General features: G+C 50.7%; 6 protein-coding genes across 6 annotated transcripts; 4 read left to right on the top strand and 2 right to left on the bottom strand.

Annotated features, from left to right (window-relative positions):
* Positions 1 to 452: 452 nt before the first annotated feature.
* Positions 453 to 4928, top strand: Z518_10665 (uncharacterized protein; the record flags this gene model as incomplete). Its single annotated transcript, XM_013412207.1, has 3 exons — positions 453 to 3127; positions 3181 to 3720; positions 3773 to 4928. 3 exons carry the CDS (start codon positions 453 to 455, stop codon positions 4926 to 4928), a joined length of 4371 nt encoding a protein of 1456 aa, XP_013267661.1.
* Positions 4929 to 5540: 612 nt separating this feature from the next.
* Positions 5541 to 8231, top strand: Z518_10664 (uncharacterized protein; the record flags this gene model as incomplete). Its single annotated transcript, XM_013412206.1, has 1 exon — positions 5541 to 8231. One exon carries the CDS (start codon positions 5541 to 5543, stop codon positions 8229 to 8231), a length of 2691 nt encoding a protein of 896 aa, XP_013267660.1.
* An 896-nt stretch (positions 8232 to 9127) lies between these two features.
* On the bottom strand, positions 9128 to 9793 carry Z518_10663 (uncharacterized protein; the record flags this gene model as incomplete). The annotated part of the gene is made up of 1 exon (XM_013412205.1): positions 9128 to 9793. One exon carries the CDS (start codon positions 9791 to 9793, stop codon positions 9128 to 9130), a length of 666 nt encoding a protein of 221 aa, XP_013267659.1.
* Positions 9794 to 10777: 984 nt separating this feature from the next.
* Z518_10662 (uncharacterized protein) lies at positions 10778 to 11546 on the top strand (the record flags this gene model as incomplete). Its single annotated transcript, XM_013412204.1, has 3 exons — positions 10778 to 10949; positions 11010 to 11086; positions 11142 to 11546. 3 exons carry the CDS (start codon positions 10778 to 10780, stop codon positions 11544 to 11546), a joined length of 654 nt encoding a protein of 217 aa, XP_013267658.1.
* An 864-nt stretch (positions 11547 to 12410) lies between these two features.
* Positions 12411 to 14051, top strand: Z518_10661 (uncharacterized protein; the record flags this gene model as incomplete). The annotated part of the gene is made up of 5 exons (XM_013412203.1): positions 12411 to 12504; positions 12581 to 12610; positions 12724 to 13442; positions 13499 to 13550; positions 13870 to 14051. The coding sequence occupies 5 exons, from the start codon at positions 12411 to 12413 to the stop codon at positions 14049 to 14051; spliced, it is 1077 nt and encodes a 358-aa protein (XP_013267657.1).
* A 3031-nt stretch (positions 14052 to 17082) lies between these two features.
* On the bottom strand, positions 17083 to 17973 carry Z518_10660 (uncharacterized protein; the record flags this gene model as incomplete). Its single annotated transcript, XM_013412202.1, has 1 exon — positions 17083 to 17973. One exon carries the CDS (start codon positions 17971 to 17973, stop codon positions 17083 to 17085), a length of 891 nt encoding a protein of 296 aa, XP_013267656.1.
* Positions 17974 to 18491: the final 518 nt, after the last annotated feature.

The raw sequence follows: 18491 nt of genomic DNA, 5'->3' as shown, positions 1-18491 counted from the left end.
TGGCGATACCTTGTACCATTAGCGGAGGCCTGGAGTGGCTGGCGTTTGAGGGAGAGACGATTTTAAAAATTGCGGCTTGCACATCGGAAATACATAGCAGACATAAGCCGGCCCAAATTGCTATTTGGCGGTCATTGAATTTGCTTGAATGCTTTGATATGGTTTCATGCACCTCCCTCCCGTTCCTTAGATCTGGATGCACCATGCAGTCTTTTATTTTTGGTAAAGCAGCTCACCGACTTTGTCCACTTAAAACGGCAAAAGAATGAGTTCACGTGACCATGAGGCGTTGGGCCTCACAGCCAAGATGCAATCAGCAACGCAATTTACTATCCGCGTCATTCGAAGTTGCAACGCAAGCGAGAAAGTTCAACCCCAAAAGCCTGAACTTTGCTGTCGTCTCACCCATTTCTTCTTTTTTCACCTGCATTTTATCGCGTTCTGTTGGCATCATGTATTCCTCTTCCAATTCCTTTTTGGGGGGCGCCAACAGTGCTCGCCCTAGCCCGGGGGCTTTCGGACAGCAACAGTCGTTCGGCTCCTTCAACCAGGCTCCTCAACAACCCTCTCCCTTCGCTCCGCAGCCTACCGGCTTCTCCGGGCAATTACAAACACAGCAGACGGGGTTTCCAGGATTTGGACAACAGCAGAACTTCCAGGCCACTACGCAGCAACCTCAGTACACAGGATATCCTCCTCAAAATCCAGCTCAGCAGCCCCAGTTTCAGCAAGTCCAGCAACCACCGCCTTTCCCACAGCAGCCATCTTTCCAGCCTGCTCATCAACCACCACCACCACCACCACAGCCTCCGGCTCAACAGCAGCCTCCAGCCGCCCCAGTCCGTCCCCAGCAAACTTCGTCACAGATTGCGCAATCATTTACGGCTGGGTCTTCTAGTGCAGGCACATCAAACAGGAGGGCAAGCAAGAGCTCTAGCAAGATCCCAAACATTCGATTGTCCTTCATTACGGCTACAGATCAGGCCAAATTTGAGCAGCTGTTCAAGTCTGCCGTGGGAGATAGCCAGGCGTTGGATGGTGAAAAAGCTAAAGATCTACTACTGAGGTCCAAGTTGCCAGGCAGCGCTTTATCTCAGATATGGATATTGTCAGACACGACCAAGTCTGGGCAGCTTCTGTTCCCGGAATTCGCCCTGGCTATGTATCTGTGCAATTTGAAGTTGACTGGGAAAGATCTGCCTTCCGACCTTCCAGAGAAGATCAAGAATGAGGTGTCAAGCATGGTCGATATCATTTCATTTGGTGTCCCCGATGACAAACCACTCCCGACGCCGCGTACTAATGTTCCAAACTTTGACGCACCACTCAGGCAGAATGCTGTTTCTCCTCCAGCACCGCAGGCGCCTCAACCACAGCAGCCTTCGAATCAGCAACTATTGTCGCAGCTCACATCTCAGCCAACAGGATTCTACAATCAGGCAACCGGGTTTCAGCCTGGTCTTCAATCCCAACCAACAGGCTTTCCCGGGCAACAACAAAGCGTACAGTCTCAACCGACAGGATTTATGAGCAACCCTCAGCCTGCAGGTTATAGTGGTCCTCGCCCTCCCCTGCCTCCGATGCCAAGTGGGTTTGGAAACAATATGTCACCACAACAAACTGGTCCTCTGCAAGCACAACCTACTGGGCTTCCAGGTCAATGGGGCTTCGTCAATGCCCCAGCAGGTGGCCTACCTAACATCGAAGCTCTTCGGCAGCGCTTGATGCCTCAGGCAGGTCGTGAAGCGGGCGGCTACACCACACAGGGCCTAGCGGGTAGCGCCAAAGTTCCTTGGGCCGTGACGAAGGATGAGAAAAAGATTTATGATCAGCTCTTTCGTGCCTGGGATGGTTTGGGCCGCGGTTTCATCTCTGGAGACGTTGCAATCGAGATCATGGGTCAGAGTGGCCTTGAAAGGTCTGATCTTGAACGAATTTGGACCCTCTCCGACCCCAACAACAAGGGTCGATTGGATATGGATGAATTTGCGGTCGCAATGCATCTAATCTACCGGAAACTCAACGGATATCCCGTTCCTAACCGACTTCCACCAGAACTTATTCCTCCATCCACAAGAAATTTCAATAATTCGATTGATACCGTGAAGTCTCTGCTTTCTCAAGATGCTGAAACGAGGAAGACATCTGGAGCTTTCTTGCAACCCCAAAAGACGGGCGTGAGCTATTTGAAAGACCACTCATTCCGCAGCGGCTCAAGCTCACCTGGTTTCGGACGCAAAGATGCCACTGTCTTTCGTAACAATGACGACGATGTTGGATATCGTTCAAGCGCGCGGCGCCGAATTGGAGGTGGCCGAACACCATCTCCTGCCCTCTCTTCTGAAGCTGACTCTACATATGATGATATGACTCCCGATCAAATCAGGAAGAAAATCCGCGAGCAGAAAATCCTCTTGGATGCAACGGACTTCCAGGACGAACGACAGGCTGATGAGGACGACGTTCTAGATCGCAGAGATAGAAGGGAAGCCGAAGATCTCTTCCGACAGATCCGCCGCATTCAGGATGACATTGATAGCCACCCAAATTCAGGATTCGGCGATTCGGATAGTGGAGCGGAGAGAAGAATGATGCGGAGAGAGTTGCAGCGATACCAGGACCGCTTGCCTGCATTGGCGTCAGATGTTCGAAAAATTGAGAAGAGCATTGCAGATGCCAAGTTGCAACTTTTCCGTCTCAAGGATGCCAAGGCCCATCCCAATAGTGCCGCAAACATTGTTGGCACCGGTCCTGGCGGTTCAGTCACGGAGGCTGATCGTATCAAAGCACGAGCCAGAGCCAGAATGCAAGCTCGCGCCGCAGAACTTGCCGGTCGACCCGTTCCAGCAGCTGATGACGAAGCTGGTGCTCAAAGACGCATCGAACAAGAGACGTCCAAGATCAAATCCGAACAGGAACGTCATGAAGCTATGACTCGAGACGTCGAGGACAGTGTGAAGGATTTTGTGACTAGTCTTGAAGACGGCCTGCGTGATCAAGGAGAAAATGCGACTCAGGAACATGAACGCAGAAGATGGGAAGAAGCACTTGGTGTGGAAGATGAAATCAAAGAACTCATTTTTGACCTCCAAAGAAGCAGTCGAACTGCTAGGGTTCGAAAAGAAGAGTAAGGAGGATAACCCACATATTTTTCCACGAAAATCATATTGACTGATCTAGGCAATCTCGCTCTACACGAAAACCATCTTCCGAGAATACTCGCGAGGAGCCCAAACCCACCAATGGCGATCTTCTATCTAGACCGGCGCCCACTACCGCCTCTTCGCCCTCGTCTCTCACCGCCGGCACGTCTCAACAAGATCGCATTGCGTCCGCAAAGGAAAAGGCTCTGAAACGCATTCAAGATAGGATGGCGGCAGCTGGTATCAAACCTGCCGGCGACTCCGGCGAGACTCTTCAACAACGACAAGAACGTGAGAAGCAGGAAAGAGCAGAACGTGTCCGTAAGGCGGAAGCAGAAGATGCCAAACGGGAGCAGGAGAGGCAGCAGAGATTGGCCAATGAAGGGGTGACGCCTCCAAGCCCGAAGGCCGCAAAGAAGCCACCTCCACCGCCGACCCGAAAAACGCGCCAGGATAGTGCCGACTTCTCCGACCGGAAGGCGGCGGAGGCAGCAGCCCGGGCGAAAGCTGAAGAAGAAGCAGTCGCACAGATTAGAGCAGAACAGGAAGCACAAGAACAAGAACGCAAACGACTCGAGTGAGTAGATAGATACATCTATTATGGACTTAATCCGCTGACGATGGCATAGGGCCCAAGCAAAAGCCCACGAAGATGAGCTTGAAAAGGAGCGTGAAGCTGCTCAAGCTCGTTTACGTGCTCTCGAGGAGCAAGTCAAGGCCGGCAAAATCAAGAAACAGGAGGAGAAAGCTCGAAAGAAAGCAGCAGAAAAAGAGGCCAAGGAAAAAGAGGCTAAGCTCGCAGCCCAACGAGCGGAGCTTGAAGCGGCGAAGGAGAGGGAACGTCAACTCCAACTTCAGCTTGAACACCTGGGGGATTCGTCATCGGATGACGATGAAGGACCAGAACTTACTACTCCTCAAGAGAGTACACCGGCGACGAGTCAAGTACTCACAAGCACTATCTCATCTCCACCGCCTGCGGCACCAGCTCCCGAACCATCCACAAGCAGCGGCCACGTTCCTACTCCTCTTTCTAGCCCACCCGCAGAAGAGTCGAGAAATCCATACTTCAAAAAGCTCTCCATGTCTTCTGAAAGTGGACGACCTACTTTCTCACCGCCTGCTGCGACTCAGACTTTACCCCCGCCAGCACCACCTGTTGCGCCTGCCGCGCCTGCCGCACCTGCCGATCTTCCTTCCACCAATCCTTTTCATCGAATTGCTCAACAAGAGACTGCCAAACCGTTATCACCCAGCTTCACTGGAGCTCAATCCCGTCGACGACCAGAAGAAGACGAGTGGTCGGCAGCGGGTTCTGATAAGGATGACTCGAGTGACAATGAAGACGACCCTCCAGCCAGTGGTTCCGCAAAACATTTGGCATCGATTTTATTTGGTACCATGGCACCACCAAGGCCGTTGTCCTCCATGGATAGTAAGCCTGACACCCCGGTTCAAGAACCACCTCCTGTCCCTGGGGCTTTTGAATCGACACCATCGCCTCCGCCAATGCCGGATAGTGGTGCTCCAGCAGCTCCTCCTCCCCCCCCTCCTCCACCAATCCCCGGAGCTGGAGCTCCAAGCGCACCTCCTCCACCCCCTCCTTTCCCTGACTCCGCCGCTCCCGGGGGACCACCCCCACCTCCACCAATGCCGGCGCCAGGTCCGGCACCCACCGCTAACATTGGTGCTCTTCTGGGTGAGATTCAAGCGGGTAAAGGACTTCGTAAGACTGAGACAAAGGATCGCAGTGGTAGCGCCGTCGCAGGAAGAGTGTTGGATTAGATAAGTCGTGAAGCGAGCGGACCGGAGAATAATTTGTGTAAGGAATAGGAGAATATTGACTTTCTGTCTCAAAAATAATTTTGTGTAATGTTCCTATCCATGCTTCTATTGGTTAAGGCGCGAGAATCACGTGTCAACCCGTGTCCCGGGTCACGCTAGTCTATTTTCGGTGTTTATACAACAAAGAGGATTTCGGAGCAACCAGATATCAACTGCACCATTTCTTTAACAGAACAATGTACAATTAAGCAAAAGCAGTTCTATTGAGGTACGCCGAATCCGGGCGAACAATTCACCAAGAACAGCCGAAATTTCAAGACAACCCGCTAGAAACAAGTTGTGGCATGCCTCGCGTCGCAAGTGACTCAAGACGACCCAGCCGGCAAGCTGTTGTCATGAATATGACACGCGAAAAGAATAGAGGATCTCCAGTGAAGTAAGACTACTCTCAGTCCACTTGAGCGGGACGCGACGAGCTTTACTCGCATACAACGGTTCATGTAGTCGGGCAACTTGAACTGATATTTATTCACTACCAGATTAGCACTCAATGACGACCGAGGCGAAAAAGCTGCCCGATTACACTCACGACAAGCTCTACAGGAGATCCATATGAACGAAATCCGTGCTGCGGCAAGTCCGATCAAAAAAATCAATCGGCGAAGAGACACGAGCAGTCGAACGATATCGGAATCGCCGCGTACGCCTAGAATTCAAGGTGCGGAGGCACGTAAGAGAGGGCCAATACAGCAGAATAACAGTCAAAATAGCCCAAATCAAATGGACACCCTGTCTGGGAGTGGAATCACACCTATGAAACGCGTGCCTATCCTGGCGAACTTTGAGGAATGGATGAAGATGGCAACAGACAATAAGATCAATGCGGCGAATTCTTGGAACTTTGCATTAATCGACTATTTTCATGACATGAGTCTCCTGAAAGAAGGCGACGGGGTCAACTTCCAGAAAGCGAGTTGCACGCTGGATGGCTGCGTAAAGATCTATACCAGCAGAGTCGACAGCGTGGCCACAGAGACAGGCAGATTACTGAGTGGTTTGGCGGACGGTGGCAGTTCTGAAGGCAAAAGGAGAAACAAAGGCGAAGGAGCCGACGATGAGGACGAAGATGAGGATGGTGAAGATGGAGAGGACGGCGAAGATGGTGAAGGAAAAAAGAAGTCGAAGAAGAAGCCTGCGAGAAGTCATGAAGCTACACTTGCACCCAGTTTTGCTTCTTTTCAAGGAAAGAAGCTGGAACTAGAATTTGCGGTCGACCCATTGTTCAAAAAAGCATCGGCGGACTTCGATGAAGGAGGGGCTAAAGGTCTATTATTGAATCACTTGTCAATTGACTCCGACGGGCGCATCGTGTTTGATAGTAGCGACGACGCGGGGGATGCAGCGCTGGCTGCTGAGAAGAACGACCAACAAGAACACAACGAAAACGAAAACGAAGCCAAAGAAACATCAACGACGGATGCAGCTGAGATGGAAGCCGCCAAAACTGGAGAGGCTGTTATCGAGAATGATCAAGACGAAGAAATCGATCTCGCTTCGCTGGCAGCCAAATTCTTTCCCGACATGGGAATCCTGGATTCTCAAGACATCTGCCCTTCGATGAAATCTTTCACACTAGGTGACCCATCCGGAGACCTCAGCATTCCATTCCTCAAAGCGCCCGAAGACTGGCGGGATCAGAAGAAAGGAGCTGCGACGCCCCAACAACCCACGATCAATCCCAATCTCAATCTATCTGATCAAACCGGAGTTTTTCTCGATGGTAGCAATGCTTTGGGATTTGATGATGACGACGACGATGATGGTGGCCTGCTTGGAGGCTTCGATGTCGCTGACAATGTCGGCTTCGGAGAAGGGGGCGAAGCTTGGGCTAAAGACGCGGCCATTGAGGCCCAAACTCGAGCTCCTCGAGCAGAAGACGTTGACGACAATTTGATCGAGGGAAACAATGCGGATGGATATGCTGTGGCATTGCAGCACAAGTATCAAGAAGATGCAGAGCATGAGTCCATCATGGCATACTTCGACAAGGCATTCAATTCTCGGGCGAAAGGCAAAATGGCATTTATCACCCTGGAGAACTGGCGAATGCAAAAAATCCAGAAAGCTCAACAGGGTGAGTCAAGTGCACCAACCAGGCAAAGAAAAGAGAAAGAGCCTTTGGAGATTGATTTCCTGGGTCCGATGTCCGACTCGTTGAAAGAGCTCCTTGAGGCGCCTGCAGTTCTCAATTCACAGATCAGCTTACCTAAAGCTCAATGGAGGACAAAAGGGCGGAATTTGCTGGACAAAGATGATGAAGTTGTTGATCCAAGAAAATTGATGCGCTTATGGACCAAGCCAAAGTGTCGAGTCGGCCGACGAAAAGGAGGAATGGGCGTCATTGACGAAGGCTTCGGAGCAAGAAATCGGGCGGGCACAACAAGTAATGGGGAAACAGATGAAGACGATGATGAGGGAAGAAAAGGCGACTACGATGCCAACTTCTTCGCGGATGATGACCCGATGCCTTTCTTTGACGGACCATTGCCCATCGACGACGACGATGACGATGGCATGGTTGACGGTGGCGACGACGGCGCTCAAGCGTTTATGGACGCAAGAGAGATGCTCAGTCCTCAGCCCGAGGGACATCAGCTGCAAAATCTTCTTGCGCCAATAGATGGCGATGGAGATGTTGATGGATCCCAACGACAGCCTCACGATTCCCAGGATCCGAGCGTGCCGCAGAACCAGCCTGATCTGCTCCCTGGCAGTTTTGGCAGCCAGCTGGTAACACAGGCTGGGAAGAGACTCAGGCCTGAATATGTTAATTACGCGCGCACCGCGAAGAAAGTTGATGTCAGGCAGCTAAAGGAGAATATGTGGAAGGGCATGAGCCAGAAGATGATTGCTGTGTTTGATCAACCGCCACCGCCGCAAGGACAGACAACAGCACAGAAGGCGTCTGTAGACGAGGATGTCGAGATGATGGACGTCGACGATCAGCCTCAACCTCCGACGCCGCAAGAGTCAGATATGCCGCCAACACCAACAGGCAACGGCAACGGCAGCGGCGCGGGTGTCGAGGTCCTCAACTTCACAGACCTCATACAGGACTTGAGATCAGTGTATCCCAAGCAGCAGATGAAAGATATCAGTACTAGCTACTGCTTCATTTGTCTTCTGCACTTGGCGAATGAGAAGGGACTGGTGCTCGAGGGTGAGAGAGAAGGCGAGCGCGCCATGCAGGAGATTCGCGTCTCGAGGGATAAAACTGTTGGTGAGGGCTATGAGGGTGAATGAATACTTGATACAGCGATGGATTTGCATGATCGGGTTTGATCAGCAAGTGGACGTTGGTGAATTTGCGGGTTTGGGTTGGTTACTTTGTAGTACTTTCTACTTGTACGGAATAGGCATGCACCTATGTACCTTGGGCAGAGGGCTCCATTATGATGCTTGTCCAAGAGAACATTGATTCGAATATAAATGCAAAGAGTCCAGAGACACCGACCTACATTTCCCAACAATTAAAGCTTTTCATTGGAGCCCAGGCCAACTTGCTATAGTGGAGGTGGAAGGTGTGCACTTGAGTGTTCCGTAGCTTGCATTCAAAATTTATAATCTCTACTCTCTATGGTGCTGATTCTATAGCTCTGGGATATATATATATATAGATGTCAAGCAAAAAAAAAAGCAACTCAGTCACTCTTGAGGCATCACGGCCAATTTCTCGACATCTCGCAAAATTTCATGTTAATGTGATCGCGTACCATACTCCGTGCTACCCAGAACTGCAGATCGTCAAGCTTCGTTTGGAACGGAAGAAGCGGACATTGCATGTTGTTCCCATTCTCTTTGATCTTGGTGGTCGCCCCTGCAACCGAAGTTACCGTGATCTTTGCAGGAGTGTGGCGCGGATCCACCAGAGGTCCCCATAATTTCCCAGCTGACTTGTGGCAGACGAACGGACTCAAGCTCCTTGTCAAAATCTTAAACGGAATGAAAAGCAGTCTGGAGAGCAGATAAGAGGAGTTAGTGGATCGTGGTGGTAATTGGAGGATTCCTTGCGTCCAGAGAGAGAGCGATGTTTCCTGATTCCAGCCTCTTCCGAATTCCATTCCCCACTGCAGTCGGAGTCCCGGGGCAGTGATATATCGTGAGACTAAGTTGGGTGACATGCTCGGGCTCACGCGGGGTTATAATTTTTCTTGTCGTTTGGCTAGCACCCACAGTCCCTCTGCTTCGGTCATGACTAGACCGTCTTTATCGACGATTTGGCCTCGCGACAACCATTTGCGACCTTCTCTTCCTACCAGCCAGCATCTGACGAGGACGTCGCCTGGAGTAGGAACAGGTGCACGGTAAGTTACGTTCAGACTGACGGTGAAGAGCGAATCTCTGGGTCCGGAGATGTGTTGCTGGTGAAGCATCACACAAAGACCCATCATCTCATCGAGAATGGCGCAGGCCATGCCTCCGTGGATGACTGCGGGGTGGCCGTCCAGACCTGGCCGTCCCAGTTCCAACAATATGATACAGTCCGGTTTCTCGGGGACTTTGGCCACCTCGGTATGACTCTGCCTTGTTTCCAATTGTCCTTTTACGCTTTCTGGAGGGGTTTGGTAGTCCTTCAATTGCAGCGTGATCAGGTGCGGAATAGTGGAAGGGGAGCTGATAGTGTGGGAGAAGAAATAGTCTTCGCCAGACTCCTTGGGGGCGCGAGAGAAGGTCGGGATGGCTTTATAGAGAGGGTCGGACAGGTACTTGTTGGTCCATTCGATGGATGCGAAATGTTGGCGGGCATCTTCGGGCACTCGGTGGGTAGTGATGAATTTGGACAGAAAGTCCATTTGTTCGCCCATGATGGAGGCGTCCGGAGGGACGAGGTGAAGCTACCTGTACCTGTCACAGTTGCATATTATCCAGTCTCACAGAGCAGCAAGGTAGTAAGTCAGAAGCTGTTTGTTGTATAACTCTGGCCGAAGTCTATGGACATAAAGAAAGCGATCCGAAGAGAAACCTCGGTTCTTCGAATCTCCGATATCAAGCATGGTGAGTGGTGGATTCCTGGCGGATAGAGCTACTAGTGAGTGGGACAAGGCTTTTTGGTCGAGGTCATGGTTGACGTGGATTTTCGTGATGGAAACGAGTGGCCCGAAGAGGACGATTCCCGCAGCTTTTGTCCGCCGCCTAGGCTGCGATTGGGCGGACCTTTTTTAATGTGTTTTAGAAGTGGTGGATCGGCGCAGGAGGCGTGACGAATGCCTGGGAGGCATTGGGTTCTAGTGCAGGACCGAGCTGGGCTGCTGCTGGGCTCCAGCTCGGTGATCTTTACAGACCCTAGCAATCAGCGTCCCCTACCCCGGCTAGTGACATGTTAGCTGCACACTGGTATTCAAGATAGAGAGGCAAACCAATGCAGAGGACACGATAGCGACCGCGACTTGCCTTTCCGGGCCTCTATTGCGCGGACAAGTTTACTGTATGAGCCTTCACGGAAATAATAAAGTGACAGGCATCTTCCCCAGCCATCACCCTCTCTCGTCTCTCTCCCGCTCACTGTCGCATAGCAACAGATACACCGAGTACCAGCCTCTCGCTCTCCCAAAAAGATAAAAGGTAAGCTCTGTGCTCGTTACCTTAGGGTGTGTGGACCAACTGCAGGATCTCCACTGTTGTTCCTGCTGCTCACCTCCCCCCAGCACTTTTCTATCCACCGCCCTGCATCTCACGGCCATTCCCACTTCCATTCACCTCTCTGAATCACATACACCAAGTGTCAGTTGACATTGGAGATTGACAAAAGGACTAGACACATTCGTTCATCCTCTTTCTCCACTGCCATCATGCTGTCCAACATCCTCCTCGCAGCTGCGGCTCTGGCTGCTGTGGCCCATACGCAGACGATCGAAACCTCCAGCGCTTCTTCAGTCGCTGCCTCTACCACCGTCTCGCAGGTGATGCCTCCTGCCGCTACCGCTTCCTTCAATCCAGCGGGAATTGACTCTACCACCGCATGTAAGAGAGAATGCTGTTCTAACACACACCGGCGTGAACACAGTACTGATCTATAACCAGTCAACTGGTGCCATGCCCAATTGAACACCTGCCCGCAAATCTGTGGGGGAATTGCTTCCCAAAATTTGTGTGACCAGGTAAGCTGAAGCTGACCTGAAGGAAGTATAGACCCTTCAACTAATTCTATCCTAGAACACGTTCACTTACAGCTGTGTCTGCCCCAACGGCACCGCGCCCGACTGCACAGCCTTCATCGAAACTCTCCCATTCTACATCTGTGAAGAGACCTATATCCAATGCATCAACAATCATCCCAATGACGCTCAAGCTCAGTCTGTGTGCGCGGATAATGAGCAATGTGGTACCCGTAATGCGACAGCTGAAGCCCTTGCTGCTACTTCTGCCGCATCCGCCTCTTCGGCTGCGGCGACTTCTTCCAGCGCACCATCTTCTGCTTCTGAATCTGGCTCCGCAACTGCTGCTAGTTCTACACCTTCTCCAACCGAGTCTGGAAACGCTGCTATGGGTCTCTCCCAACACATCACCACTGGTGCTTTTGCAGCAGTCTTGATGGCAGCTTTCAAGCTCATGATCTAAGGTGCTTGGACTCATCTTTAGCCCGAGGCACAATCCTTCGATTCGTCTCGACGCTTTTTAATATTGGACATAACTTTTTTCCTCGGGGAAATGGAAAAGCTTGAAGGACAGGACAAAGGAACACCGAAAATAATTCTGGCGACAGTGTAATCCATCCATGGCGGGCATGACCGTGGTATCGAACCATACGGTATGGTTGAGATGACGACTTCAGTGAGCGATGATTTATGTGTTTCGAGCGTTATGGCTATTGCTCCTCCAAAAGCAAAAGCGCTTTCAATCCTTTAGCGAGCGTCGTGTGTATGCATTAGTTTTACGGTGATATCTAAAGAAAGGAAGGACCCGATAGAGAGGCTTGATTTAATATGAATTGCTGCTGGGGTGAGCTCTTTTTGATCATCGTGTTCAATGGCCCACGTTCCACTTTTATGATGCGCAGTTTTGCTTTTAGCCGGGGATGTCCATGTTCCACGTATGCATTCAGCCACGCAGGTGTGGCTGGGTGGTAACAATCACGTGCTTCGAATGTTTCCATTTCAAAGCATTCCCCCTCACATGGGCTCCATGGTAAAACTGGAACCTGGATCCATGAGAGCTCCTGTTGGCTGTTCCTCCATGTTGATTCTCCGTCCCCCTGGTCAATTCGGCGGCATGATGACTGCCTGAATGGGGACAATCCCTCCTTCTTTTCCGTTGGACCGATGTGATGAACGACCATGAAGCATGTCTACCTGACTCTCCATATTGTCTATCTCCTCTTAACCAACCGATTCAGAGCAAATATATTTTTCTCTGTCACGAAAGGGATAGGTCTTGAGCTTCGTCGACTCGATACCTGCCCCGTCATTACGCCAATTACCTAACATGCGAGCTCTCCGATATCACGGCGTCAAAGACCTTCGTGTCGAAAACGATATCCCAGAACCTCAGTGTGGAGAAGATCAAATCAAGATAAAGCGTTAGTCCTTCGGGAGTCGGAAGAGATGTGATTTGGATAAGTAAAAGCACGTGCTGACCACGATCCCTGACGACAGCTGCCTTTTGTGGGATATGTGGAACGGATTGTAAGATGCCCTTTTGGATCAATTGGTCGATGACTAGTATATACTCTCAACCCCCCTCGGAGAGTGCCTGCCTGGATGCCGGAAGTCGCAGGGACTAACCTGTAACGAATCAGTACACGAGTACTCGTCGCCGACCTTTATCCCGTCGAAAGAATCACCGCATCCAGTCACCGAGGAATCCATGCCGATTGCCATTGGTCATGAATTCAGTGGTGAGGTAGTGGAAATCGGTTCCAAAGCCAAAAATCCTTCCAGTTTGAAGGTCGGAGACAAAGTCGCTGTTCAACCTACCATATGCTGTTTCTCCTGCGGACCATGTAAGGAAGGGTATATCAATTGCTGCGACAGTGCCGGCTTCGTCGGGCTAAGCGGTGGTGGAGGAGGAATGTCGGATTTTGTCTGCATCGATCCCCAGTTTGTGTTCAAGTTACCCGATCACATCCCTCTAGATGTGGGTGCCCTGGTAGAGCCGCTGGCAGTTGCGTGGCATGCCGTTGACCAGTATCCGATCAAAGAGGGTGATCAGGCGCTGGTCATGGGCGCGGGTCCCATCGGGTTGGGAGTCATTCAATGCTTGAAAGCACGTGGCGCGAAGACCATTATCGTTGTCGAGATCGCCAAGGAGAGACAGAATTTCGCAAAGCAGTTTGGTGCCACTCACCTGATCGATCCGAGGAAAGACGACGTGGTCAAGCGAAGCAAAGAAATTTGCCATGGACAAGGCCCGCATCTGGCTTTAGACGCAGCGGGCGTTCCAGCAAGTATCAAATCGGCCGCCCTCTCAGTCAGAGCAAGGGGGACCGTGGTGAATCTGGCCATTTGGGAAAAAGAGGTATGTCGAAGGGAAACATGGCGACATAAGACACATTGGATGCTAATGTCAACCAGATCCCATTTCAACCCAACAACCTCGTATTTGGAGAAAAGAAGTATCTCGCCAGTAAGTGACATTTTCTTCGTTTCTCTTTCCGGTGTTCGCGTGATCGGCATGAACACGCTCGATGATTAGACACCCGACGTTCGAGACTGAAATACGAAAACTCTGTCTTGGTGCTCTACCACCCGGATACGGTCGAGTTCCAAGCCGAGGTTAAAGCCTGGTTCGGTCGGTTCGATATCGCCGGTTGCTTTTCGACTTTGAATAGCAGCACCTGGGAGGAACGAAAGTCTAACCTGATCAACGAAACGGTCTTGTTTCCAACATCACATCACAAAATGTCGACCAGTTCAATGGCTGACCAATTCACGACAATTTGCAGTTCTCGGCTACCTCAAAGAAGATTTTGTCGGAGTTATCAAGGCCCTTGACAATGGGAGCCTGAAGCCTGAAGGGATGATCACCAGTAAGATCAAAATCGATCGAGTCGTCCAAGACGGCTATCGTGCCTTGATCGACGAAAAGGACAAACATGTCAAGATCCTTGTTGATTGCAGATCATGAACACATGTTCAGGGAGAATCGAATGCGAGAAGGAGGTATTCATGGGCAATGTCCCTTTTAGTGAGCGGCGGATACTAACAGCGATCAGGCACGCATGAAAGATCATTGCCCCATTCTCCAGACCCTTGACAAAGCAATCAGCCGTTCTTGTACGTATTCCTTTCCCAAAACTAGCAACTTGACACGCTTTTCCTCCCTATTTGAAAGAGGTTGGAATGGGGACATAGCTTTGAGAAGCCAAATGCAAGAAATTTGCCGTTTCTCTATCCATTGATATTCTGGGCCTCTGGATAGAAAATCAAAACGAGATGGCACATGATCCCTTAAAATATCGGACTCGTCTACATCCCAACCCAATTTCGGTCGGTGGAATTCTTTTCATTGGCTTGACTGTTTCAACACGCTCCAAATCTTAGCGTGATCCTTCAAGGTCCTCCCTTATTCCAGGGCCGACCACAGCCTCTCAAGACCTTCAGGGTCTCCTTCTCCAATGCGAATGGCACCTTTGTCCCTCTATCACCGTCTCCTCTAAAGTTCTCCATCGCGTCCGCAGTCCCTGTTCTATCTTTCTGCAATCGTTGACAAACACAGATTTCAATGGCAGCCCATCATTCCCGATACCTGGAAATCGATGTGCCTGCTCCGGAAATTTCTTCTTCAAAATCGCAAAGATGGGTGCGTAGGAATAGCTCCCTGACACCTGTTCTGGGGTTTAGCATCTTGAATGTTTTCGCCATAGCCAATGACTTCGCAATTACCTACAATCGGGCACCGGCCTCCACCACACTTTGGCCAAGTCAGTTCTTCCAATTGCACCTCCGCAACGTCGAGAACGTTAGAAAAGACCTTTCCAATGTCATTAGCGACCACTCCACGATATCAGAAACCAGCTTGTGCTTGGTCTAGAGTCATACCGGAGTTGGATCTCCAGGAATCACTTCATTCGAGCATACGATATCCTCCAAAGCCCGAACAGGTCAGCTTCGACTCCAAACACCGTAAATCCCCACTTGGCGGATATGCTGGATTTATTGAGAACGAGAACATACTTTACGTTTTTAAAACATCCGAATCTCCCGGCCCGCTTGAGAACCTGCTTAGGTACCACGTACGCGGTCCCAGGACACAACACCACCGAGTCAAAATACGGTTTCTGCTCTTCCATAAACTTCCACGCGTATCGTTCAGTGAGTTTCTTGCCGGTTCCCATACTTCTCCCAGTCCGTCAACCGATGCCCATTGCCACCAATCAGAGAATAACTCTGTTGTCTCTAATGTCACCAAACCAGGAAGGAGACATACAGTAGCTGGTCACAGCCATATGTTCTCCTGTCATATTTGCACCTCTCTCTCACGTCGGATTCCATCCCTTCTCCGTGTACGTCCTCCCCAGCTCCGTATCTAAGTGCAGATCGTCATTGACCGCCGCCAAGGTAAAGGTGTACACGAGTCTGCGCATGCTGGTTTCCTTCACACAAGCTCTAGTACATCCCTTGACAGCCACATCGTATACGCCCTCAATATCGTGGACTGAGATGATCGTCCGCTCGATCTTGACGACGGGGAACTTGGCTTGACCGGTCCTTCGCGCGCTGCAGATCGCGAGCGGTCCCACGCAAGGGAAACCCAGCGTTCGTGACGGCCAGGGCAATTACTGTGCCCACTCATACTTACATCCACTCCTGCTTATCCAAGAACCATCTTGACTCGACCAGCCGTGGACGAATCATAACGGTTGGCTTTGAAATCCGCTGGGAAGCTGTTCCGATGGAACGGTATACTTCATCGGGGTGTACAGGGCTTTGTGTTCCGGGACCTGTCTCTTCCACCACGCGCAAAAACACTCGTCGACATTGACCCGTCGCCTATGGGTTGGCTGACAAGAGATGAATTGGACACAGGCGAAGAAAATCTGTCGCTGCAGCCGGAACCTTTAATCTGTGTTGGTATTAGCAGCAGACACACCGAATCTCATCGTCCTCCCGTCCTGAATCCTGTGGTGGGATACGACTACAGCATAGAGTAGACCGTGGACATATTGGCTTTGAAAGAGCAACAGGTGAATGAAGGCGGATTATACTACAGGATTGATTAAGTAGATGTCAGAAATCGCAGGATATTATTGATTGACTCGACAAAGCTTGACAAAAGTAATTTCAGACGGTTATTTCCGACAAGGGCCCATGATAAGGTAGGACAGGGAACCTCGTTGATCAACAATCGCTTCAATATGGGTGAGTAATCTTGGGTCGTCAAGGAGCTCGAAGCAGTGTTCTCAGTTATTATCGGTTCGACCGAAAGCTGAGTGTTTTACCACTCGGTTAACGTCCTTGATAGGTTAACCACGATTTGGTGTCATTTTGGAAGCTTTTTAATTTAGGATTTACCTGTTTGTGGCTTGGCGTTGTGCGGCACGTGATTGCGCCAAGACTGTCGCGTCGACTAATCACGTGAACTCGTGGCTTGGCACTATCACGTGAGGACGAAGGCCACCCCATCGGATCCAATCCGTAGAGAGATGGTCCATGAATCGGATCCAGTCCGTGGATCACATTGCCCCTCCGCCAGCAGCTGAACAACTTATCGATAAGCTAGTTAACTTGACTAGACTAGACTAAGAATAAGTTAGTCGAATAATCTAGTCGCTTGGCTGACTTGAATAACTGAGAACACTGGCTCGAAGGGACCTATCATTACCCAGATGATTGTGAAACTCTCTCCATTACCCTATTGATATATAGACGAAAGCCAACAAGCAACGCCCGTCACATACCTGGTGCTACAGCCGCACAGACAGGCACCAAAGATAGAAAAATAATTGCACCCTCTGAACATAAGCCCCGACAACTCCACCCGCTTTGTGCTTCATCCTACAAGGTTCCAAACCACGATAACACCGGAGTCATTGCCATCGCCATGAGATCCTGTCTAGATATCCACGAAGTTTTAGGGGGAGGGAAAAAGGAATAGAAGAGAAAAGGACCGCCTAGTCGAACTCTCGCATGATAGAACCAGAGGCAATCTCATCAAATTATAGGAAGAATCCCCTTCTGGGTCGTTCGTGCACTCTCCGGCTGTGTCCATGCTCATGTCGATGGCCGTGGCCGTGGCGTGGATGCTGGGGAATATTAAGTGGCGCCGTGGTCGATCTCGAGGGTTCCACTGGAGGGACATGCGCAGAGTATTCAGCCTTAGGCGCAGCATGTTCGGCCTTGTGCACAGCCTTGTCCAACGACTCGCAAAAAAGCCGTTTCACATGCTCAACCACGGCCTTGAATGATGATACACTCACTTTGCCCAATACAGCCACGTTGACCTCGCGTTCGACATTCCACAGCGCCTCGCAGTTGAGATAGATATGGGGCTGGAGCCCAGAGACACCATGTACGCGAAGCTCAACTTCAACGGAGGGTAGCCTCGGTTCGATGCTTGCATCGCTGTCAAGGGCATGGCTGTGCGGTGATCTTCCCTGCGACTGTGGCGGCGGTAACTGTCGAGATCGTGAGCCCCCGGACACTGCCTGGCGATGTGTCATTGTTTGTGACGGCTCGTCGAAATCGAGATCGTTATGCCAACAGAAGGACAAACAGGTAAAAGAAGGGCCTCCTTTGTTTTTTCGCAGAACGAGCATCACTCGGTCATTGATTCGTGTATTGACTGATTTGTCTTGGATGTAGATGACAGCTCGGGGGTGGAGATTAGCTTCGTGTCCGAGTTGCCAGTTGAGGCTATCGCTCGAGAAGGCATTCTGATCCTGGGGGTTAATAATCAAGAACTTCCCTATGTCGGGGAAATGGCCCGGTCTTTCAGATCGCGAATCGATGTGATTGGTGGTATTGGTTGTGTTGGAGGATCCGAGGGAGGTGTCTGCATTGGTCTCCGGGCTCCTGCCGTGGCTGAAGTAACTAGGCATGATATTCATATTGTGGGCGTAAGGCTTGAAAAACAGTGATGATATAGGGTTTTGCTTGCAAGTGTAGTTGGGTGGGTGATGGTCTGATCTATGGTCGGGCTGCATGAAATCTACAAGTCCGATTGATCCAAAGTGAGAAAGCAGCAGTAGATATTTGTAAAGTCCCAAACTATGTCACACGTCTCAACCTCTTTGCCGCAACGTTGAAGATTGTGAGTCAAACGAAAAGTTCCGTTTTGCCTTGATAGGCAGCCACTTAGATGCATTCGAGTGCGCCAGAGGGGTATCTTTTCCACTGGGCGTCACCAAGCCACAGTGGTACTTTTCAAGGGTCAATCCTTGATTTTGGGCCCAGAGAGCGCATAGCATGAGTTTAGGATCGAGTACTCGTAGATAAAGACTCGGGTAGGTGCACCGCTAAGCAATACATTTGTGGAGGCGAGGATGGTCGTTATACAACAGTTTTTGATTGGTGGCTTCTGAGCACCGACATATTGGGCGTGGGCATCACCAGCTTGAACCCAGGT

The sequence above is a fragment of the Rhinocladiella mackenziei genome, assembly GCF_000835555.1.
Source record: "Rhinocladiella mackenziei CBS 650.93 unplaced genomic scaffold supercont1.9, whole genome shotgun sequence".
In the NCBI taxonomy this organism is placed as follows: domain Eukaryota; kingdom Fungi; phylum Ascomycota; class Eurotiomycetes; order Chaetothyriales; family Herpotrichiellaceae; genus Rhinocladiella; species Rhinocladiella mackenziei.
This window is presented reverse-complemented; position numbering and strand designations above follow the sequence as displayed.